Genomic DNA, 25,140 nt, shown 5'->3' on the forward strand with positions numbered 1-25,140 from the left:
ACCATCTTTTAAGCATTTCACACTACTTGAAACAGTGCCTTGATTTTACTTATTTTTCACTCGTGAAAAAAACATTTTCCGTTCAAAGCTGCCTTCTGATTGGTTTAGATGGCGCTTATGACCGCTTTTACAAGTGAAAAATAAGTCAGAATTAGGTTCTAAATATTATAATGAAATTATATAGTTAGAAGTTTTTTTACGACCGTCTTTTGGCGTTCGTTCGAACATTTCACACAAGGTTCAAAATTTGCTATGGAAAAGTTGGAACGATATGCTTTATAATAGTTCAACTTTATTTTTTTAAATTATTTGAAAATTAGTAACACATAATACTGTAATAACATCATAAAAGTGGAACATATTTCTTTAGAAACATTTTTCAATGGATATAACAATTAATTTATATCTACATGTATAATATATTTGTTCAAGCACCAAGGATTGTTATACACAATATAAAACTTATATTTGTATAAAACAGAATAGAGATTCGTATAAAAACTATCTGATTTCATCGTCAGTTCTTTTGTTTGCGCAGTGTTTACTTCGTTCTAATCTACTTAATGATTAATGCGTGAATAATTTAAGTACGTACATCGCGAATTCGTTAATCATTGTTTTCAACACAGTTGCATCAGTATCAGAAACGTGCTGCTTGCTAGCAGTTGGAACTTCAGTCATTGGATGATTTACAATAAAAAAAATAATTGTAACATAAATGATTGTTTGAAAAAGTGAAAAATGCTGTACACCCTAATGCCAGTATCCAAATATTGAAGCACGTATCGTTTCATTCTTCATACTGCAGGTTTTTTCACAGATAAATGTCGAGACCCTTACTTTTCTCCTAGTAGTAGTCAGGCTTTCTTCTGTAATACAATCGAAAATGACGTGTAAATTTTGAATTCAATTCGAACATCTGAAACATTTGAATCGACGTTTGTATTACCGGATATGGTTTGTCTGGTACATCGAATCTGTTTCCTTCTAAGGCATAAACACGTTTTACGGTCTCCACAACGTTATTAATTTCAATACACGGTCTTTGAACAAGTTCGAACAGTAATTCGATCATCTTTATCAAATTCTGCAGCATATTTGGATCGTTCTCAATTTTACCATCATATGCAAGTTCAATATATCTGTTGTGTTTTTGCAGAATCTTACTGAGCCGGTTTTTGTTGTGTTGCGTCAAAGTTTGTTTCTGAAATATTGAAGAAATGTTACATAAAGCCAAGGTAACTTCTAAAAGAGGTACAATTCACATCAAAGTTGACCTTAAATTGAAAAAAGGGTGAAGTTACTTGAAACCATGTACAGTGTGCTCTACCAATAGTGCCGCTTCCCCTATTTTGTGCTTGAACGCTTTCCCCACCCATGACCAAGTTTTATTTTCCAATTCGAATTTACCTGATAACTGGGTAATTGGTCATACAAAGGCCATTCTTCTCTACAAGGTGTGCATTCGCAATCGAAGTAGAATTGCTTTCGAAGTTTCTCCTGTCTCTCGCTCTTCACCGTCAAAGCATAGTGTAGCCCATAATTGTCAAATATCTAGAACAGATATTCGTTGGTATGGTAATTTCTGGTGTATTCTTACGGAATATCAATTTGTAACATTTATAATCCCATTAGAGACTATGATTAGTAATTTGATAATTATGATTGCAATTTGATTACCTGTTCACCTTCTGCAATGGGATACAGAGCATATAAAACAATATGTTCGGGGCGAGATTGTCTTGTAACATTTGGATCACAACTATGATTGATGAGACTATAAAACGGCATCGCTGCAGCTCCACGTTCATAGTCTTCTAGACCACGAAGCTCCCCAAACTAAGAGAAATTGATATAATTTTTACAGAAGCACAACTTTTGAATGTAAAGTGCAGTAATTAGTTGATGTTATGCATTATAGAAAGGTTGATATCAGAGTGATTTAAAATTTTAATATGTTCAAATGAAAGTAGAAAGATCATAATTTAGTCAGCATGTGATATAATCGTACCGAATGAATGTTACTAGGGATTATTTGGAGATGTTTTAATATCAGTCCACCAATGAATGTGGCTTTGGGGCTTTCGGCCAATGAATCAGTATCTAGCATCAGTTCCTTGTCAAATAGGTTGCTCTCGCGACTTAGTACATACGTTATACACGCAGCATTAAATGCCCTTCCAAAAAGGTCTTGTACCGATCGTTTATTGGTATTTGTTACCAGACTGTAAAGGCTACCATACTGATCACTGTGAAACTTCCCATCCTCAGAAAACCCTCTGGTACGTGGATCTGAAAATTCATATGGTCATCAACGTCTATTCAAGCTATTCAACGACTTAATTAATACATCATTTCTATTAAGGTTTTCTAAAGTACCTTCGCTATGATCAATTTTGGCGAGTTTTTTTTTTAATTCCTTCCAGTTCTCTGATTTTTCTGTTGCCACAATAGCTAGTCGCATGCCAAACAAGCCCTGCATGTGTAATTGTAAATTCAGCAACGACCCCACAACCCCACATTCCACATCATGATATTCGTTCCATGCTTGATCTTTACAAGTGTCTGAACAATACATCGCATAAACACAATATTTGCATGGATGCATGGCCCACGATACTTGCAAGCAATTGGAGCAATGTGTGTAAATGTTTTCAGGCATGAGGATTGAACAGAACGGTTTTTCTACAGCTAGAATTTCGCCAGGTTTTATTTTACGAGTGGCAACAAGATGTCTACCTAGCTCGTTTGAATACCTTATCGCTAAAGCGTCTGACGCGCAAGGAACTTCTTTATTCAGACTTGTTATTTCTGGCAATTGATATTCTATTGGTATGGCTGGAAGCTCTATAAATGCACACGGGGCTGAAATAAAGGTTTTAATCTGATTTTTTAATTTCTTAGTTTTTTCTTCGCTCAAAGACATTTTATCAAGCCAATTTAGAGCTTCTTTGAACGAGGCTTCCGCGTCGGGTCTGCCTAATGCCGTCAAACATAAACCCTTTCGTTCAAATAATTTTGTTTTCAACTTGTCTGGATATTTTAAACTCAGAGCTCTGTCAATGTCGCCTATTGATTCTTCATACTTTTCCATTCTGAATAGTGCTGCCGATCTATTGGCATATGCCAACGCTAGTTCCTCTGAAGATTCTATGGCATAGGCAATGCTTTCGGTATATTTTTCGATCGCTTTATAATCCCATCCTCCGATGAATACTCTGTTTCCTTGTTCTCGCAGTTTTGTCGATTCCTCAGAATTTTTATATTTCGATTCATAGGTGGGCAGAAGGTCGTACTTGCTCAGCAATTTCAGTGCAAATATCATCCTTTCTTCGTCAGTTTCAAGTTTCGAAAATCTGTTGACAAGTTCATGGTTCTCTTTGGTCGCCAGTATTCTATGATTTAAGGTACTCAACAGCTCCTCCATCTGAAGTATAGAAATTCAGTGTCAATGATGATTAGTAAAACGCTTCAATATCGTGTATGTTTAATTCATAATTAATACTGTCAAAATAAAGTTGTGAAGAATGTGGAGTGGGAAAATATTATTGTAAACACAAGATCGAGAGATCAATGATGAACTAGTACTTTAAATAAACTTTACCATCTATCATTTGCGTATTGGGTGCGATAGGTGTTCTGTACAATTTTTATATTCAACGTTCTACTTTTTAAGCAAAGATTCTAGTTTGAAAAGAATAGCCAAGCAATGACAACTAAGTCGACTAATACGGTTGTACGAAGACTTACGACTGTCACAGTTCGGAAGGTATTTTATTATCGCTTAAAACTTTTAAGCTTATCGTAAACTCATTAAAGTAAACGATAAAACAAGTTCGCCGAATTTTAGAGTATACCCAAATAAGCCGGGTAACCTAACACATGTGTTATTCTTTTTTTAATTCGGTGCCCATTATTCGACGATGAATGGAGCGGGAATAAAAAAATATATTAAGCACCGTGGCGACTTCTAGTGGCTTCGATTTCGAAAGTATTTGGTTGTTCTACTCGCTCATTGTTCCGGTATTTCAACTATCAGTACCGGGAATTTCCTTTTACGCACATCTTCCGACGGAGATAAAGTAGAAACGATTTCATTTGTTACTTCCGCTGGATCTGATTAAGCGCGCGCGTGCGACAACAGAAAAGTATCCGATGTCGCATGGCTGTGAGCCATGTGGTATCGATGTCGATGTCGATAGTAAGACGCGCGTAAATTTTGAATGAAAGTGTGCGACCGTTCTAATTCTAACTTTGAAATTCTAAAAATTATTCCGAAATTTATCGCTGCGGTTTTCTTTCTTCTTTCACGTTATGCACATGCATGTACGAGTTATTGATTCATAAGTATAATTCTACCGGCGAAGGTCTTTAGTCAGATATATCTAGGTATAATACAAATCCTATTCTCTTCGATGCAAATAAAGTATGACTTTCATTACAGCTACGCGCAAACGCGCGCGCTTGTGCAGTGCCGATATATGCAATGAATTTTTCACTCATTCGTCTAACTCTGAGAGAATAATTAGTCATCTGAAATTTACAGTCAGATTCTCTATTTGTTGCCATTACAAATTGATTCAAAGCGACAAAGATGTCGATGTATACAACCCCGATATTGTACCTGAATATGGGTGGAGAAATGTTGTACGTCTTGCAGCAAAGATTAAATGCTCAAGGAATTGATTTTAACAAAAGCGTACAAGGCCAGTCAGTCATTGCAGTAGAGAATAATACCGGCACGAGCACCTATACTTTATGCACATTCGAAAAAATAAAAATTTAACCACACGCTAATGCATATTGCACATTTTATTCCACTCACGAGTTGTAATCACAAATGGGCTATTTGTTCACTGAAGAATTATATTTTATAGTCTTGGATGATGTAACGGCTGCATTATTGAATCCAAAAATTTTGACTACTGTGTTCGAGCCATCTGAACCTACAAGTGCTTCTTGTATTCGATCCACTTTGGAATGTGTAGCTTTGTCATCAATTATGAGACTCGACAAAGCAAGTATGGACAAGTTGTTCGATCTAATGATTATGCTGACCAAGTATCAACTCACCGTGAGCACGGGACCAAGAGAAGTGATTCTTCTGATACTCAATCACATTGATGCTATGCGAGAGATTGCGGTGGATAAGAATGCTCACGAATGCGTTAATTTAGTGCATCAAATGGTTGTTAATGTAAGGGGTTGAATGTTATGATTTCTTACAGAGATTTTAAAAATACTTATGAGTCATAAATTTACCTTATAGTTGTACGGTAACATGACCATGGGCCAAGTTTGGCAAACACGAAAAGACTGTTTGAAGGTCCTCGACGAATATCATGTCAGAGTTTCAGTTCTATTAAGATTGGGTCTTCAGAATAACGACGCAACCTTCAACATTAATTCTGTACAGTACAATGAGAATTACACAAAGTATCAAGATATGCTTGAAGGCATTAAGCTGAATGACACAGATTGCGAAAATTGTGCTATTGGCTCTTTTGCCCTGTTTGGAAATCGTGGTACTATACTTGGAAAAAATGTGTACGTAAATTATGTTTGAGTTTATTTTTGATAGACGATCGGATTGGCTGTTTCGCGTCAATCGACTTTATCCCTGACAGTGAGTTAAAAATTGCAAGCATCAAAGAAAACTTTTCGATATTTAAAAATTTTCAGATATTCTCCTTCATACGGGCAAATACAATGTAGTGCAAGGAATGAGCAACAGTCACCTAAAGATCACGGAATCAGAAGGGAATTAAAGATGCTCGAGGCCCAATTGGGGGTCAAAGAAGAAGCGCCTGCGAAAACATTTCATCTAAACTTATTTACAGAGAATATTTCTAGCGATGACAAAAATTTGAATACTGATGATATGCAGTCCGAAAATACAGATAAAGTTAGTAGCTTGCTTACAGAAGAGCTCAAATCAAATAAGGAATACAAAAACACATTAAATAACATATACGCAGACTTTGTTGTAACCGAACAGCAAACCAGCATCAATTTACTAGAATTGCTTGATAAAATTGAATGAATTTTATTGATACTAAACAGTCAATAAATTTTCAATAATAACCTACAGGCAGTTAAGAAATATGAGCAGTAATCGTAAGTGTACACATATTTTTTATAGAGTGCAGAGCGTGCACGATTCTTGGGTACCAACTTGTTTCATGTTAATGGCATACGACTAGCCATAGCAATAATATAAAATTAAAGAAAATGGTGATATTGAATGGATGCACTGAAATTAAACTTAATAATCGTAGCTAATAAGTTTAATCCTTGTCCTGTACAACTTTACAAATCTGTACTATGTTTTTGTTTTATTATTATATACATTTTTCTGTAGTACTTGTCCTAGATTCATTTGAATTAAATAAAGGACGGGAAATTATATGTTCAAGGTGAAGGTTCACCATGGGCGGATTTATGTAGGGTTCGTTTACGATTGTTTCTTATGGAAATTGTGAAGCGATATTCCTATTTTCAATAAGTAGTTGAATTTAGAGGTATTTCAATACGTCAATGATTTATGTTAGGGAATTGATATTTACTCTGTCATGTGAATTATTAGTAACCGATTCTATCTTAGAGATCCAATGATTTCTTCTATTCTTTGGTCATATCTAAGACATATTTCAATCCCGTTTTTCCGTCAACGCTAAGGGTATTCAAAACAGCTTCTTGATACTTGTTGAAAGGAACAATTTTTGCTGCCGGGGCTTTCAAATTCTTTGAAATAAGGAGTTGTGCTAATTCGTCGTACATTTCCCTGCGCTCTTTCGAATCCATGTTGGAATTTGTCCATGCCGTTGCCCAGAACCCCTTCACAGTTATATTCTAGAAAATAAATGTGAAAATAGATGATTACTGATTATAGGGTAACGAGCAATCTAACGTATTGTCTTCAAAATCTTTTATAACTCTAAAAAATTTGGGAGACAATTACCTTAAAAATGAGTGCAGAAGTGGGTACAGTAACCGGCTCTCTAGACATGCCACCGTAAGTAACGATAGTACCATTTTTGTCCAAATGCCTCAGTAGTTCCAACGCGCTTTTGCCGCCTATACAATTGAGAGCTAATTTCGGTTTTGGTAGTTCATTTTTGAATATCGAAGTTGTCCTTATTTCTTCTTCGGTTAGTACCTGTGTTGCCCCTAAATTTATCAGTTCATCCTGAAAAGTATAAGTAGTTTATTATTTAAGTTTTATTATATTGATTTCTGTGTTGAAGCGAAACTCAAAGCACATACTTTCAACTTTGATATTGTTGGCCTGTCGCGAACGATGCTGACGCACTTAAATCCCCAAACCTTGCAAAGCTGTATAACATTTTGTCCCACAGCTGAATTGCCGCCGTTTTGAAGAACCAAATCACCCGGTTTCAGGCATTCAAAATCCTTGAGCATTCTATAGGCGGTACATGGGTTAACGTTGAGCATACTTGCTTCCAGGTTTCCCAACTCCTTTGGAATCTATAAACGAACAAATCATTGACTATTAGTGTTGCAAATTGCGTGCGTTTACTTTGATTTGCACAAGTCTCGGAAGCCCTGCGTTCAATTTCTATTCCTATGTAAGAGAATGAAATGCCTTTAACAATTCCTGCGAGTCATAGACGGCATGAGTTCTCCACGTGCCGATGTGTCCGCTGTTGGGTACGACTTTGTCTCCGAGTTGCAAGTTTTTCACCCCGGCTCCGACTTGTAATATTTCACCGACACCCTCGTTACCAGGTATCGCCGGTAGTGGCGGTTTACTCGCATATTTTCCTTGAATCGTGTTTATATCAGCTGGATTGACAGGCGATAGAATCCACTTTACAGTGACCTGAAAATGGAATGATTTAAATATTCTTCAGTCATCATCCGTGAATCGATTACCGGTTTGTTACTCACTTGGTTGTCGCTTGGCTTCGCCAGTTTGTCCGTATTGATAGAAAGAACCTTGATGGGTTCTCCATACTCTTCATACCGCAAATATTTCGTCGATATTTCACTGGCACAAGCGCTCATCAAACGGTTCGTGACAAAATCCACATTCAACAGAGATCGCGACGCTGTCACGAGGTATTTCCTAACCTGTAACGAGGCCATGATGCGAATACGCCTCTTCGAATATCGAGTAATATACCAACTGAGTATCAAATTATCATCGATTTCCTTGTCAGCGAGTTGTATCAAATTCTCAATAACATTTTTACTCCGTTCGCTATCAAATGTTGCGCAAGATTGAGACAAAAATTTTATCACTATCTAGCCGCAATTTTATCGCGCGAATCAAGGGGCAAATAAGATTTGTGGACATTGAACAACATCGCAAATGAAACGCGATACGTCGACCTGCCGCGTCGCCTAATCGACTTCTGTCAAAAGTTTGCTAAAATTCGTTTATTTCCAATCGATATTTATCCCGCAAGTGCAGGAATCATTTTTAAATCTTTCATTTAATGATTCAATAAACTACTTCCAACAGAGTTATATCTGATTTTAAAAGTGATTTTTTAATCTAATACATTCATTCAATATATTTCGAAAATTTATGCCAATTTTAGACTGATCTTTCTCTCTCTTCAGTGATATTGTAGGGATTAATGCGGTTTAATGAATATACGGCCGGTGAATAATTACCTAACATTTATTATAACACTTTACTTGATTTTAATTTTTAATTTCTTTTTTTTTTTTCTCCCTCAATACAGATTATTACATAATAACATATTGTATTTTCTAAATTCTTACGGTTTATTAATTAAAATTAAACTACTAAAAATAGACTTGATAAAATCAACTGCTTAGGTCATTTTAGTGACTGGTATCATTGCCGAATTTGTTGGATTACACCGTATGATTTTCCAGCCCTAATTTTCTAACAAGCGCATTTTTAGAAATAAAAAGCTACGTATTCTAGCCGCTAACTTTTTTACTACGATGTTATAGTTAGTTTTTATGCTTATATATAATTATCTTCTACTTAACGTAATGCATCAATTATGTTCGGAGCAAGGGGGATACGGTTCTTCCAAATATCTGTATCTGGGGGGGGGGGGGGGGGGGGGGGATTTCGCAAAAACAAACATCTTTTTTTCACGGGAGTTGCAAACGGCTACAGGATTCATTCTAGAGACAGATTGTTATAAATATGGAAAATGATCATGTATACTTCTCAATGAAACAAGGTATTTTTTTTTTATTTGTTAACTGTAATACACAGTGAAATTGTTATTTTTATTTTTTACCGTCGGTATGCATTGTAAAGTGTTAACTATGCGATTGGATATACAAGAGAGTGTGTGAATAATAAAGATGTATAAAACGCAGAAGAAATAAGCTTTGAGTAAAAATCTTCTCATCAGATTTCTTAAATTAAATTGAGTTTGGCACAAAATCAAAAATATTATGATAGTTTCAAAGCAACTTACGCTGTAGAATAATTCAGCGTCTGTCAACTCTGCGGAATTACAATGAGGAATATAATGACGAAGGAAAGCATAGAGTTTTTAATTATTCTGGTATTTGTTATTGCGACGCGTGATGATGCATGACGATCTGATCTTTGCTCCTCACGTTGGATCAAATTATTTTTTTATAGTATTGAAATTTAATTTTGAATACAGGATTTTTTACCTAAGCCCTAAGTCATTTTCAACATTCTCTATAAACAGACTACAAATTCTTATTCAATAATAATTGTATTTGATATAGGTAGTATAATATATTACGATTATATTATATTTATAATATTATGCATATATATATATATATATATATATATATATATATACATATATATATTATATAATATATATTTGTATAATATATGTTACTCATTCATATAATTGGAAATTATTGCCAACATTTTGTGTATATACGAACCGTACGTTGTACATTCCATCTACCCATAGCACAACTACAGGTTATTTCAACAGTCACCACCGGAATCCGAGAAAAGCCCATGAAAATATTTAACCGTGAAAATAAAAAGTGGCAAGAATGGAAGATTATTGCAAGAATTTACGAAAGTTTAGTTCATAACAACCGAAGAGAATACTCTAATTTTAATTAATTTCTCGTCTTTTTCTGCGGTGACTTTTGAATTAGCCAACATAACGAGTAGTTGTTCAAAAATTGACGTTTTGGTGGCAGCTAATCTTTATTACATACCGTTGTGTTACCTTAGCTCGAGCTCTCTTTCGAGATTTCGTACGAGAAAATTTCACAACCGGATTACTTCGCTACGTGACTCTCTATTCACACGGGGTAATAATGACGAGTGTAAGTTTCTTTAATGGTTAAAAAACCAATTTTTTTTTTATCCAATCACTTTTTGCGTGCGCTATATATACGAATATAGGCATGTTTGAACACTCGGAGGGCAAGAGTTTTTGCGCCAATTGATCTTATACTTCGGATATAATACCTGCGCCCCGAACGGATATTAGGAAAGTGTTATAAATAATTCTTTGATATGTGCGATTTTGTGTCAGGCGCCTTATCGAAATGTTTTTGTTTTCATTTATTTTACCTTTTTTTTCTAATTCTATTCGTTTTCGGCGCAACGTGCCCAATATAATAATCAGCGTTAGCTGCGGCGACGAACGTCCTGCTATGTCTGTAGGTACGAACAAAATTCACACGTATTGATTGATGAAAAAAATTTGATGATATAAAATTGAAGCAGCTTGTAGGTTTATTGCATTTTTATGTATCGAAGGGTTGTTTTTGTTTAAACTTTTACTGGGTTCAAGTATGAATTGATAATTGTAATTTACAAGTGTACATACATATAAGGTAAAAAATCAGTAACACACGAATTTTGCGAATTTTGCGAATTCTGTTGAACACTGTCATTATTCCCGGTATCAAAAAAATGTAATTTGTTAGTAGTTTGATTATTAACAAACGGCATTTTCGCTATATTTCTATACATGATATAACGAATTATCAAAGTAAATGCAGCTACAGCAGTAAAAAAAGGATACGGTATTTTTTTTTTTTTCGATTTTGTTTTATTTGGTATAGAAAAAATTGCCTACCTCCATGTAAATTTGCGCATTCATTTTTGATATCGTGATTAATAATAACTCGAGATCTGTTTGCATATTGCATATAACAGACTTATACTTGCATATTATATATATGAGAAGAACCTGAAACAATAAATTGTTTTTTCTTTTGATTTATGCTGATTATCGTGACATAAGGTATATATTGAGTATGTGGACTTGATGGATCAAGGATGATTAACATATATGTATTATCAGGCTGGCCACACATTTTTGAGAAAAAAATTCCATCACATTTCCAGGTTTTTCAGCACCTAAGACTCAGATTTTCCAAGTTTTTCCAGGTGTGTGGCCACACTCGTATATGTATACCAATTAAGCGAAACTACATTTAATTGTTTTCATACGATACATAATTCAAGTTAATTATATTCGTTCAGATTTATTATTTTTACAGAAATTTAAAAAAATTATAATTATAATTCATTTTTGCATGTAGGATATACATACATATGTAATATGTTATCATTATTTTGATTTCATCAGTTTTTCGTTTTTTCAACAATGCATGTAAACTTATCGTGACACTCATCCTCGTTCTCTTTCCTCTATTAATTCAACGCTAACAAATACGAACAGGTTCACCCTGGTATTTAACCATTCTCGAGTTATTCACCTATTTCTCTCGTACGCCATATATATATATACACCTATATACGTACATATACAGGTATACATTACCATTGCAGTGTATTTGTCAGCGAGGGTATGCGGTGCAAAGAGAAACAGTCCATTCAAGTCGGACGACTGCATCCGTATCATTGCACACGTGAAAGTCTCAGCGTTTAAAATTTTTCTCTTCTTTGAGAATTTCCATGCACAACTTTCAATCTATTTCTATGCTTGTGTTTACAATGTTATATACGTACATTACAATACATATCAATACGTTTCTCACTCTGAAGCGGACTAGACGTTCTTCAGATCTCATTTCATTAGATATTTGTTCGATGATTTATTAGTAATAATTGATCTTTTAGGACATAACTGATAGATTGTAAATTATTTAAACGAAATTCAATCGCCGGCATTTAGTGTATTTACATCTGGTGTGTAACGATCATTGTGCTGGTATAGCCTTACTTATTCCGTTGGGATTTTGTTACAACTATAATATTCACAACTTTGCATATAATATATTACCTACATGTGAATACGTTTGATTACATATTTACGAACGAATCAACTCGGCAAGTTACTTCTCTGCTTGCTGTTTCTATACGAACATGCTTATATGTTTAGGTCAAATACTGTCAAGTATTACACGGAATTATATACGTAAATTGATTCGGCCCTGTAAAAGGGTGTATATTACCGTGGATCATAGATTTGTATTTATTGCGTACCATGAAACTGTTGATCGAATAATTATCAAACGAATTAAACTTCAATATTTATTAATTTACACATGCAGAAGGTTTTCATTTCCTCAATTATTGAATTTTATTTAATCTCAGGCTGCAAGCATTTTGTACACCTCTCGTTTTGCGAATCTCATACAAAAAAAAAAAATCTACGAATCATTTGAATAGCTGTAATGTGTTAAATTTTCTTTTTATACACTCTAGATACGGTATCGTCTGAAATTATAAGAAGAAAATAATTGGTAATCTGATAGATTGAATAATTTTGAAATTTAATTACTGCAAGATGGAAATTTTTTTTCTTCACTCGTACCGCAGCGTGGGAAAATTAACACGTTTACACATTGGGTGTAGGTGCATTATTGCAAGTGAAATTCGAAGGGTACTCGTGGTAATTTGATCAACAATGTTATTTACAACGAGATTCTTACACCGTACTATCGATCCATGACAAAAGCACGATATGTACCATGTTTGAAATCTACATCAATTTTTTTCGATTTGGTAGTACCTAGTAATTCATTTTTTTTCGTAGAGAGGAAATTTAATATTTTTGTAGCCGTGTCAATTTACCGATCAATTTCCGAATTCCTGAATTGCTGAGGTTATATTAAATACCGTCTGATCAATTTCAATATTCGTGCATGCGAAGGAAACAACACGATAATAACAGATCCATACCGCGATTCGATCTTATCACATCCGATTTCACGACTCGTTAAAGTCCTAAGTAATCATTAACGCATCCGAAATTATCTGTCACATGGATACGATTACTTGATTTCTAATACTCTACTGTAATCTGTCTAACTAACGACGTAACTCGAAGTCACTCAGTAACTCGACACGCGACGGGTTTTACTGTTTTTTGGCCGCTTCTATCAATTATTCATATACATACATAGATATGCGTGTATAATATGCACGTATGTATGTTTATTCTTATTTTGATTCACTTATATATTACGTACAGCAAACCCCATCATCGGTTATAATCTTCCATCGATCCCCCCTCGCTCTTCGATCGCTTCCTTTTCCTTGTTTTACGTATCACTGCCGGAACCAGTGCAACATCCGGACAAACGACATAGTCAAGACGTAACGAATATTGGCAGTGATTCTTCGAAATACGGCACGGACTTTCCGCACTCGTTAAATTACTTTACCTCGATTACAGAGGTTCTCATTACTGCACTTCTCATTTTGTAATACACACGAGAGTGGGGGGAAATTCCAGAGTTTTCATTCACCCGCGTGGTTTTAATTATAGTTACGTGAACGTAGGTACTGTTATACTATCTTTTTTATCATAGCCCGCAGGCTACGATACGCGAACTATACGTTTAATTTGTACCTGCAGGGGTGACGGCTACTTAATTTCTTCTCTGAGTAGAGCCTCTTCGGTCTCCTTCCGCCTAGCCTTGGCCTCTTTCTTCGCCCTCTTCTTCTCCTCCTTCGCAATTTTCTTCGCCTCCTTTTGCCGCGCCTTTTCCGCCTTCTCCTCCTCCTTCTGCCGGGCCTTTTCCGCCTTTTCTCGCTCCTTTTCCCGCTCCTTTTCCTTCTTAGTTTTTTGAACCTCCTGGGCAACGGTCATCGGTGTTTTTGGGGTAGACGGTGACTTTTTTACAGATTTTGTCGACGATCTTGTCGATCCCGATGGCGTTACTTCGCGTGGCGTTATCACCGGTGTTCCAACGTTTGTAGCGCTTCGTGGCGACGGCGAAGCTTCCAGTTGCGTCACTATCTTCTGGGCGCATCTGGGATTTAAAATGAAAATTATGCAAGGAGTGATTCGTTTACTTTCGAAGATCGGAGAAACGAGCCTTTTATTAACACGGGAATCTATCGAGTATTACAATTTTTTGTGTACAATGTATCGAATATAATGGCTCACCGTATTCTGGTGGACGCTTTTCCAGCACGATAGTCTCTCTGAAATTCCTTTATTGGGGGCAACCGGCGTTCTCGATTTTCCCTTATTATTTCCTCCTCCTCGGGGACCTGCTGTATAGGGTCTTGATATTCCTGTGCAAACGGAAATAACGAGGAACAAGGTTAAAGTCTCGTTTAATTACCGAAGGCAATGCGATGCCTTGGTTCTCCTATATGTACACTGCAGATATACAGTCTCTTTTTGTATACCGCGAGTAATTATTATAAGCTCCTATATAACGACTGAAATTTGAAATTGTAATGGATATCGTTCAACGTGTCACGTGCAATGCGTTAACGATTCTTCATCAACTTCTCTTGATACAGTCTCGTAGAGTCGATTACTTGTCCAAGTTTTTCTTTCTATTTACTCTTCGTAAATTTGGAAACACTATCATCCACCTCTCTTATGTGCTAACTGTTCGAATCTTTGGGGCTGGCAAATCCGGACTGATGTAGGTGTATATGGGTAACCGGTAAGCGAGCTGGTATTTAATTGGAAACAAGCATCATGCTTCCTCAACCATGTACGAGTATAACTTTGCAGAATGTTCAGCGAGACGAAATGCTAGTTCGCGAAACAACTCAAGCTTTGGAACACTGCACAAACAACTCAGACACAGTTGTTTCTTTCTATCTCTGTCTTCGTCACGACTGAAATCAATCATCTTTGTTGTTTCTCGAGAGGAAGTAAAATACTGTTTCCCAGGATATTGGAGTCGTGGTCTTCAAAAAAAAAAAAAAAAAAAAAAAATGGATTTGTTTAATCATTTCACAAAATAAATCTTACCTGGATTCGGAGTTTCATCGATTGGGTCTGCGAGCGGCGAAGCGTTGCTCCCGTTGGCTGTCTAAGCCTATTCGGTTTGCCGGTTGAAATCCCAGAGCTACTGGTAGACGCGGAAGTGGCTGAAGATACGGAAGACACCCCTGACAACGGGTAAGAAGAATTTGTTCGTTACAAGGCTTAAAGGGCTTTGTGGCTTCGGTAACTCGCATGTTCAAGATGTAAAGCCACCTCAACCCTTCGATTAGATGCTTATTCCAGTACATCCGGTTTACTCCATACTAGTGCAAATTTGTATCAGCCATATTCAGTGGTTTATATATCCATTTAAAATTCACCAATTTCAATTTGTTGTTAGAGTTTCTTATACTTCTGAATGTCCTCAATCGAGTCGTTGAAACGAGATTTAAAAAAAAAATGATGGAAAGCCCGATCATAATGCAAATTAATAAAAAAAAACTTAACACTAGGGTTTTAATCGAAGGGTTAATATATACAGAGCTTCTGCATTCTGAGAGTGACCCAGGTACACATTCGATGCTCGGAATACTTGCCTGACAAAGAGGAAGAACCACTGCTCATCGAGTAGAGCGACGCAGACGGAGGCACGCTGCTCTGACCCCATCGGCCACCAGGTCCTGAGGCACCGCTTCCTGCCACGGAAGCCCCCATACTGTAAGCCGAGGCGCTTTGCGGCAGGACCCACGATTTCCCAGACATTGAATACTGCGATTTACAAATTGCATCAGTGAAACTTGAGGTTTTAGAATTCACATTTGATCTGGTCTACATCAGATTTGAGGGGAGGACTCAGAACAGTTTGTGAGTCTCTGATAGGGACCTTCATACTTCAGTTGACGCGTTTCAAGGTGGTCAAATTACATCCCGTCGTTATCCACTTTGTCGAAGGGAAACTGCTAGAGAATTGACGTTGATATTATGTTTTGCTGAATTGCAATTTGCAATGGAAGAGAATTTCAGGCGTTCTTTAAACGAAGCGACTGGCTGCAGGGGGGGGGGGGGGGGCAGTAGTTCGTACTTACGTCTCGAGGGATGAGGGTTTGTTTTAACCGGAGAATCTTTGCTCTGCATATCACACACCTCAGGGGTAACAGTCGTTGTGATACGGCCATTTGTATTGTCTTGACGAAACACCGTCTACGAAATGAAAAGGAAGTTAAATATACGGTTTTAATTTTGTTTAACGTGTTCTCTTACGTTTGGATAAAGTTTTTTTACACCCTCATGGTTTTACCTGCAGACAACCCGATGGCCGCACGGCGCCGTCTGCATCGATGCTCTTGCATTCACACAAATGACGCACTGAAACAGCAGAGATAAAATGATTTGAAAAAATCTGTAAGCCCTGTAGTCATGATTTTTCAAGTACCATATAGCTCACGGATGCAAGAAATTCTTTTCATCTGATCGAGTCGAGCTCACGTGTTTTATTGAGGGGATTCATCGATTGAACGGGTTTTCATCCGGATAATACATGCACTTCAACTGGACGCGGGTTTCTATCGATGTTTTGAATCGCGATATTGTGCTTTATCCCCATCGAATTCGTCTCTCCGTATACGTTATACCCGCAAGGAAGAACGCCAAAATTATTTCTGACAGACGACTCGAACATCGCGCTAAAGTATTTTTCATCAACTTCATCATTCCGAACACTTGTCTCGGGGAAAGAATTCTGCGGCGGAGTTTGAATGGACCAACGAATCCAAGGTGCTATCATCCTGTCGGAATTACGTGGTGTGATAACTCGATGGAATTTCTGGACTTCCGAACTCGCGATGAAGGCCCTCCTCCTCCATTTCTTAGAAGCCTTTTCACACGATCTAACTTAGCGACGATCGTGCTTTGGGTTATCGGGGGAAATATGATGGCTAATAAATTTCTTCAACCAAAGTAATTAATTAGCAGTAGGGAGGAACGCCGAGGATGATAATACAGGCACGGTAAGATCGAGACGTTTATCATTATAACAGGGCGTCGCAAGATGACTATCACAACTTAGTATCATAGAACATAATCAACTAATCCGATTTATTATATATAAACTATTGCGGTAATTTAATGTCCCAGATTATCGTCACTCTATCTTGTAATCTTCTAATTGTGTGAAAGCTATGCTCATTGCGAACAATCGTAGAAGGTAAATGTGTTGGATCTTAAACGTTTCGACGTTTCTCGATTTTGGTACAGCTTGTTTAATCTGGAATCGTTATGGTCTTAAGTGCTGGTATTCCTGAAATATTACAAGTGTTAAGTAAGTCGTGACTATATACAGCTGTGAATTTTCCTGAGTGCATTGTGGTTTTTCGAAATGGTTTTATAATTGATTTGAAAACTATTTCAGGTAAATGGAGAAAAAAAATTTGTTTGATAAAATATTTTCTGTAATCGAAAAAAATCTTGCATTTTTTTACTGTCAAGACAAGTTTCCAATCAATCGTTCCCGACGAGTGCTATGGAACTACACCGCAGAGCTTTCGGGCTGATAGAACTTTTGTGAGGAAACTTGTACGCTTCCCGCTTCTGTGTCTCATGCAACACAATGCCAGGAGAATGGCGATGATTACGGTGAAGAGGAGGAGCTGCTTTATGTTTGCTGGCAAACTTGTCATCCGACATTGCGAGCGCGGTTTGTTTCAACTTCTATTCACGTGATGATCATAAAAACAGGTGCACAATTCACACTCTATGATTTACCGGGTGTAATTCATAACCGGATGCAGGAGAACCTGAAGATACATTGTTAGGCATCCGACCGATCATTTTTCCATGTTTAATAACTATATTACATGGATATCAGATCGGAATTTAATTTTTGTCAGAACTGCTATTATGTAACTCGTTTTTGCGAAAAGTATCTCGTGAATATCATCCTCGTTCGGTAGACACAGATAGGAAAAAATAAATGCACCGAATGTACCGAAAGATGAGTAAGATTGTGGTAAATAATTTGATGGTAGAATAGTGGAACGTGAAATGAGAGTTTCTCGTTTCCTTAATCTTCGAGAAATCACATATCCGGATACACGAAACTCTTTTTTGCGTTATTCGTTATCCTCGTAATAATACCGGACGATGTAGTCGGAGGAGAAATGAAACTTGCGCGCAAGAAATAAACGGATGACAGGAAGATTTATCGTTCACGTCTTGACAGATCTGAATTGAGAATGATGTAATACGGGCACGTGATAAATTTATTCAAATGAAAAAAAAGATAAACGGCCAACCCTGTTTTTGTCAACGTATTTGAAATGCGATCAGATTTTATTGAGAATACATCGAAGCCGGTTAATTTAGATCGACATATCGGCGTGTGCGCAGTTTGTCACAATATTTGCATTTTCATTTATTACTTTTATTCGCACGATTTTCGTCGAACCTCGTGGCTTTCAAACGGCAGCGTGCTTTAGGCAGTTATAAAGGATTTTCTTTTGAGATCTGTTTATTCGGAGGTGAGTCAGGATTGAAGCGAGGCTTCGCAAACTTCATATTTTATGGATACGTTTCGAACGATGAACTGAGCAGACGATTAACCTCGCCCTGGCAAGAACGCCGTTCGTCTTACGATACTTTTTTCACCAGTAGTTTTATACACAGACACACACATATACCTACACGCATTATAACCTACCTGTCCGTTTCACTTCGAACTTGACCCACCAGCCGCTCCTCGTTCCTTGTCGGTCCTAATCTGCTGTTATATGGCTTATTGGATCGTCGATCAGCCTGGAAGGCCGAACATTTTCGGGCTAGTGCCGAAATTTCGCGAGACCTGATCGTCTAACAATAAGAGTAAGTTGTTCGAGAAGGAAGCTTCAGCGTTGGGGGAAGACTTGCGTGTTTCAAGTGACGTCACAGTTTTCTTCCAACTGGGAATACCAGTCAGTGCAGAAATTATTTGACACATTACATATATGCTCAGTAATCCGAGTGCTTCACCGGAAAATTCGAATCTTGTCGAAGGATTCGACTTCGGACTGTTGGTAGCTCGTTGAGTAGAGTAGACGTCCGAATCCCAATCAACGCGAATTGTCATTTCAATTTCATTTCATTTTGGAGCGGAGGAAATTGGTCCAAATTGCCAAAGCTTAACGTCGACGCGGCCAGAATCACTTTCGTTGTATGGACACCTTTATTTCCGGCAACACTCTCTCCACTCAACCAGTGTCGTCGTTCTATCAATTATCAACGAAGGGTGTAAGTAATCGTGACGTGCGAAATCTGTCTCACGATGCATCGACAACACCCGACTTTTTCCCACGAGCTTTCGAAAGCTGCTCGATACTTTCATACAGGAATCACACATAACGCAAATCAAGAAACGAATCCACTTGGATAAACGTTTTTTTTTTTTTTTTCTTCTTTTATTCTTTTCCAATGAATCGTGTAACCGATACTTTATCTACACAAAACTACATATATAATAAATTCCGAGTGTTAATTCGTCCGCGGTATTATACGCAATACAACCATATTAAGCACAGGTCGAAGTAGAGTAGAAATAACTCGGGGTATTGCTGTCCGTCCATCAGCGTCTCCAAAGTCTGCGACGAGGAGGTGGAGGACCCCACCCACCACCGCCACCTCCCATGCCCATGCCCATGCCCATACCACCTCCTGCAATTAATGAGCTCAATAAATATACCAAATTAAAAATCAATACAGTCTGGAGTGCAGCTTCACAACGATCCTATAGTTTCAATTATATCAGATGTACCACGTGATGGGGATGCAGTCGTGGTTGTCGACGTTGTTGTTACCGCGGGAGTTGTGACTGCAGGTGTTGTGCTGGTCGCGTTAGGTGGCATCCCGCCACCGCCACTTGGATTTCCTCCTCCTCCTCCCCCTCCTCCTCCTCCTCCATTATTCCATCCCCCTGGACCGCCCCAACCACCCCCCGGGCCTCCCCCTCCCCCACCTCCGCCACCCATCGGAGGTCCCGCGGGTGGGGGACCCCATCCGGCTATCTGGAGGAGGAAAACGCTTAACATGAGAGTCTTGAGTGCTGAGATCTAATTTTCTTGTGATAAATTCTATGCCAGAAATAATTTGCCGAGTAATGCAGGACGAATGCAGCGTTGGATAATGCAATTTTCCAACTTGTTTTCCCGAGTGCCGTGAGTGTAAGTTGAGCTAGACAGCTTTTGCACTGCACTAGCGAGCTCTTTCAATTGTTCGCAATATTTCTCCCTCGCGAATTTTCAAGCACCCGACCGTTATACACTCGTTGTGCTCTTGTTGATGAAAATGGGATGCAACGTTGCAGGTTGTGAAACTAGTGATGTGCTTAGTTGATATTAAACTTTCAATGATGCCTTACATAAGATGCGAATTATTTGATAAATCTGTAAGCGAATATGCGTCTTATAATTTTTATATTTTTATTTTCTTGTGAAAGAAAATTTGTTTTTGGATCATGTAAGTACATTGAATCAAAATATCTTAACTCAAGATTTGCAGATTATAACCGTAGCGATAGAGCACCGCGATATAACCTTGATGCAATCCGAATGTATAACGAAAGTCCGAAAATTATACGGTAGCGGAAGAGCGGAAGAAAGGGTTCGTGATTGATCGTCTACTTTTCTTCATTCATCTGTATTTCATTAATATTTTTTTACGTCTTTTATCAGAAATTCTAATGCGAAAGTAATTTCACTAACCGAACTGCATACAATTCCGCGACCAAGTTGTAAGAATCCACGATATTTAGATCGGATATAGCATATCGGATGGAATTTGAAAAGTAATGAATTTCGAAGATGTATTATATATGTCAAGTAATAATGCTGACAGAGGTTCAAACAGCCTTCTTCAAGTTTCTCTCCAAATTCAGAACCGATCTATACCGATCACCAGCAGTAATTTCGAAACGTCTCACAATCAGGCATATTCGGGAGTAACACTACTTATGCAACAAAATACTTATTCCGTAAGAAGAGCAATATCGATACCGTGCAATATATAGAAGTGGTTTCATAATTACCGTAACGGCGAGGAGAACTGCGATTACCGCAGCAAACAAGGTCGCTTTCATGACTCCAAGTCTATGTAGCAATCGCTAAATTTTTCTGTCACTTTTATACCCTCGCATAGTCCGAAAAGTCGTAAAACCGTAGCTCGACGTGTATTATGATTGAGGCTGATTATAAACCAAATGACATAATTTTGAACAGATTTTTGCAAAAACTCAGGATGAGTTTTAAGTGCGAAATAATAAATACTCGCTATCGCACAAGCGTATCAATTGTTCCATTGTTGAAGTGTCTGTCGCGTAATTTCCATCGTTGTTAAAAACTCCATTTCCGGTTCTGAATTCATAAATTCGCATCCATTCGCTCATTCGTTGTATACCGTAGATGGTACATCGCTTAGGGCGGAAATAGAAATACACATTTATATATTACGTATGCCTCAACGAATAATCCGTTGCGTTTTTATCCCTCCATAACACCGAAGTTCATTTGCTTTTTCCGTTCGACAAGTTGTCGTTTTTCATTTCCCCATGCGTGACGCTGCGACTCGATGGCCCGAGTGACGTAGTCAAACAGCGTCGAGAAATTTTGAACGTATGATGATTCTGCGATATCGGAATTGTGCGAAGATCGAGTGTTTTTTGAATAGGGAATGGCATGCTGGGCTGATATGCATGAGTTGTTTCATCATAAATGTCAACTGCAACTGAGTACCCTCGAAAGGATTCAATTAGCTAATTGATTTCAGCTTTCTTCGAGCACTATTGTCTAGTCTCATAGCACACACAAGTCTCGCCATTGTCCCCAGAAAATACTAGAGGCTGGAAATCTGGGAAACGTGAAGAAATCTTTCCAGACATTGTCTCGTCGTTTCTATAGACGCTTTGGCCACCCCTGCAGAGCGGGCGTGTGACGTCAGATTCTGCGGATACGACGCGCCACGTTAGCACTCACATCCACGTTCATATCCACGTCCACATCGACGTCCACATCCACCTTACAAGTATAACGCTGGAGCTTTTTTCGATGGATACGAATATCCGGGCCGAATAAAAGCCAGGAGAAATAATTACTCCTGATTTTTACTTGCCAAAATGATTGTAGGGTGCAATTTATACTCGAGTATGACTGACACATTTTCGCAACAATTAATGTAGGCACACTTCATTCGCATCTTTGATCGTGCGATAAGAGGAAAGTCGAGAAACGTTTAAGCCTCGGGTTCGTTCTTTGGGAGAGGCATCGCTTAAACGATAGACATATACAAATTTCTTAATCAGATTTCGTTTCCCTTTTGTACCGTCGAAGAGGACACGTCGATATTTCCGATCACGTCTAAACGAGCCTGTATAATGAGCTTAAGAGTTACCAGAGACGGGCAGAGGCCTTGTCAGGATTACGGGCGAAGCGAGGGCGTGCCTAACGAATTAATTAACTGTTCCACTTTGTTAGAGCGTTCCCTTAAAAACTTGGGTCTTACCTCGTCTTCTTGGGAGGAGGCCAACTCGGGCTCGTTTTCTTCCAGTTTCGTCAAGAGCTTGTCCTGGGAACAGGCAAAGAGAAATATTTGGATTGTTAAACGTCACAAGGTCTCACCAGTCTTAATTAAAAACTTACATATACAGAAAAGTAAGAACAACTTTTCGCTAAAAATTGTCGTTAAAAATTATTGGCATCTAGAAAAATATTTTAATACAACAATTTTCCCCAGTCATAGATTATATAGGTTGTCACGTGTCACCTCGACCACACAGCGATTATACCTTGTAATTTGCTAGTGGTCTGGGTGTCAAGAGCCCTGCTGCGATATGATTAAAGCACAAGATTATCTAGAGGTAACGTCGAGTGCGCGGTGCATGCATTTTCTAGTTAATCTGCATGCTGCTGCTGCAGCAGCAGCATAATTTCGAGATCATCGTCACACACTTAAAACGCTGAAGGAGTTTCGAACTTCATATAACACGTTGTGAAAGGCGAATAGAGATTTGCCCGAAGACTCGTCGAGTGTTCCGTCAATATTTTACGAAACTTGGTGAAAAAAAATGGCGATTTGGCCGATGAACAATATTGTGTATGTTTTTTTTTTCTTTTTTTTTAATCAGCGCAAGGATCTCAAATGAAATGACAATTGCGTATACCGATATTTCGTCGGCATGACTTCGGTGGACGTTTGTTCGTTATCGTATTTGAATCCAGGACACGAGGCTGATATTTTAAATCGCTTGGCTAAGAATAGAAGTCTTTGTGGCTAGACCGATGCAAATCGATAGGTCGGCTATAATGGAGCCTCCCTATCAATGGGATGTCTAATGACGAGCGCGTAAGAGGCTTTAGATGCAGGAAACCTCGCAACAATCATCCTCCGAGAGGAATTAATCTGCAGAAATCCCAGTTCAGAAATCTGAGAGATAGAAGCTTGGTGTCATGGCAGCTGAACTGAAGATCTTTCTACGAAACGTTGCATGGGCGGGTCGATTAGAGCCTACTTGATAGGCCTCGCTGTTCTACAAATCGCCTATTTTAGATTCCACATTACATACCGTGTGCCGCTTATTTATACGCTAGGCAAAACGCGAGGATGTATTATCATTATTTTTTTTTATTTTTTTATTTTCATACTTTTTTATCAGACAATATCAAACCGGTTCGAGTTGCATGTGTGGTTCAAGGTTATTCATATGCTTGCAAACAATTTATCGATTTTCTTTTTTCTACTTGTTAAATATTTATTAACATCCTATATAGACAATACTTGCGCTTCTATGCGGAGGCTTATTTTCTGTAATTCGATGCGATCGTTCCGGTTATGAGCGATTTGACATTCGACTATTTCCAATCCTATTTTACTTACCGATGGCATTGTGATCCTCGATCGCTGAGTGCCGGAGTTTTCAACCTTATTCAATAAGGATTCGATTGACGAAATTCTGCAGCGACGCTTATTGTACCGTATTATATACATTATATGTATGAGGAAAGAACGTATGCCATGAAAAAATTTTCACGGGGATTTTAATTGCATGAAAAATTTAAAAGGGTTTTATTAAATTCGCTCTTTCTACCGAGCTCGCCGTATAATCCCGCTGATATTCGCGGCTGCTCCGTAATGGAATTCGTTGCGTTCATCAGGATCATGAGCTTAGTCAACTTCATTCATATAATGGGAAATTGCTAAGACGCAACCATGCCAATTGATATCGACGTGACAGTCGACTGGATGAATGCCAAAAGGGTTTTTCGGTGGAATCGATGTATACCTTGGATGATCGTAATATGTTGAGGTAATTTTATTCACCTCTAAAGACTGTAGAAAAAAAATCTAAAAAAGTAAGAATTTACGATACCGTGAATTCTCTGTAGGAATTTAGGTCTTGTTTTCTTGTTTCGTGAAATTTTCGTGGTTCTGTTTCCTGAAGAAAATACCCGAACAAGATCAAAAGAAATCGTGCGTTAATATCCTGTTTCAGTACTTAAAACAAGAAATCACTCAATTCTTTTCTCATCGCAGGATTAAACCTGCAAAAGTTTTCCCGCCTCACAGGATTAATGGATGTGAATTTTTTACTTTGAACTCTGTCTTCGACACTCCGTAGTATCGATTTCTTTAATCAAATCTCGTGGTGGTTAATTATGACCAGTCAAATAAACCTACTAATTATGGCAAAATGAGGCTGGAAAAGTGAGCCAAGTTCCTCTATGAGATTCTCGAGTTATACGCAATGAATGCTACATATATATAAGTGTGTGTGTGTGTGTGCGCTACAGGAATACGTGTAGTTAATTACGAGAAAGTAACGCGAAAGCTGATTGTTGAGCTGATTTCCCGGTGACGATTTCTCAGGTTGATATTTTCGGAAAAATACAATCAATTATATTTTACGTCTAGGTTAAACATGTTCGGTAGGGGAGGGGGGGGAGGCTAGACGCGTGAAAGTAGAGTTTTGTGTATATCACTCGCTGCCGCGTATCGAACTGGATTGAGA

At 37.9% G+C, this 25,140-nt stretch overlaps 4 protein-coding genes across 5 annotated transcripts in view; 1 reads left to right on the forward strand and 3 right to left on the reverse strand.

Moving 5' to 3' along the window:
- Positions 1 to 285: 285 nt before the first annotated feature.
- LOC124416037 (SET and MYND domain-containing protein 4-like) lies at positions 286 to 4,110 on the reverse strand. Its single transcript, XM_046896870.1, has 7 exons — positions 3,751 to 4,110; positions 2,380 to 3,427; positions 2,012 to 2,292; positions 1,681 to 1,839; positions 1,411 to 1,554; positions 950 to 1,204; positions 286 to 869 (listed from the first exon to the last, which is right to left on the reverse strand). The coding sequence occupies exons 2-7, from the start codon at positions 3,425 to 3,427 to the stop codon at positions 858 to 860; spliced, it is 1,899 nt and encodes a 632-aa protein (XP_046752826.1). The 5' UTR covers positions 3,751 to 4,110; the 3' UTR covers positions 286 to 857.
- A 378-nt stretch (positions 4,111 to 4,488) lies between these two features.
- Positions 4,489 to 6,155, forward strand: LOC124415853 (protein OSCP1-like). The gene is made up of 4 exons (XM_046896532.1): positions 4,489 to 4,706; positions 4,878 to 5,197; positions 5,270 to 5,547; positions 5,683 to 6,155. Exons 1-4 carry the CDS (start codon positions 4,595 to 4,597, stop codon positions 6,041 to 6,043), a joined length of 1,071 nt encoding a protein of 356 aa, XP_046752488.1. The 5' UTR covers positions 4,489 to 4,594; the 3' UTR covers positions 6,044 to 6,155.
- A 180-nt stretch (positions 6,156 to 6,335) lies between these two features.
- Positions 6,336 to 8,332, reverse strand: LOC124415852 (enoyl-[acyl-carrier-protein] reductase, mitochondrial-like). Of its 2 annotated transcripts, none has more exons than XM_046896531.1 (5): positions 7,912 to 8,332; positions 7,607 to 7,843; positions 7,267 to 7,488; positions 6,962 to 7,189; positions 6,336 to 6,852 (listed from the first exon to the last, which is right to left on the reverse strand). In XM_046896531.1, exons 1-5 carry the CDS (start codon positions 8,107 to 8,109, stop codon positions 6,622 to 6,624), a joined length of 1,116 nt encoding a protein of 371 aa, XP_046752487.1. In that variant the 5' UTR covers positions 8,110 to 8,332; the 3' UTR covers positions 6,336 to 6,621. The 2 variants fall into 2 exon arrangements, with proteins under 2 accessions (XP_046752487.1, XP_046752486.1); XM_046896530.1 differs by having other exon boundaries at positions 6,337 to 6,852; positions 7,607 to 7,847; positions 7,916 to 8,332.
- Positions 8,333 to 13,651: 5,319 nt separating this feature from the next.
- Positions 13,652 to 25,140, reverse strand: part of LOC124416011 (ataxin-2 homolog) — a 35,461-nt gene continuing 23,972 nt past the window's right edge. Inside the window, exons 3-9 of the mRNA XM_046896818.1 lie at positions 22,638 to 22,700; positions 16,417 to 16,484; positions 16,205 to 16,319; positions 15,716 to 15,887; positions 15,165 to 15,304; positions 14,337 to 14,467; positions 13,652 to 14,199 (exon numbers count right to left, since the gene is read on the reverse strand). Of these exons, the coding sequence (XP_046752774.1) occupies positions 13,812 to 14,199; positions 14,337 to 14,467; positions 15,165 to 15,304; positions 15,716 to 15,887; positions 16,205 to 16,319; positions 16,417 to 16,484; positions 22,638 to 22,700 (1,077 nt within the window). The 3' untranslated portion in view covers positions 13,652 to 13,811. The remainder of the gene's footprint in view (positions 14,200 to 14,336; positions 14,468 to 15,164; positions 15,305 to 15,715; positions 15,888 to 16,204; positions 16,320 to 16,416; positions 16,485 to 22,637; positions 22,701 to 25,140) is intronic.

The sequence above is a fragment of the Diprion similis genome, chromosome 2 (assembly GCF_021155765.1).
Source record: "Diprion similis isolate iyDipSimi1 chromosome 2, iyDipSimi1.1, whole genome shotgun sequence".
Taxonomy (NCBI): Eukaryota; Metazoa; Arthropoda; class Insecta; order Hymenoptera; family Diprionidae; genus Diprion; species Diprion similis.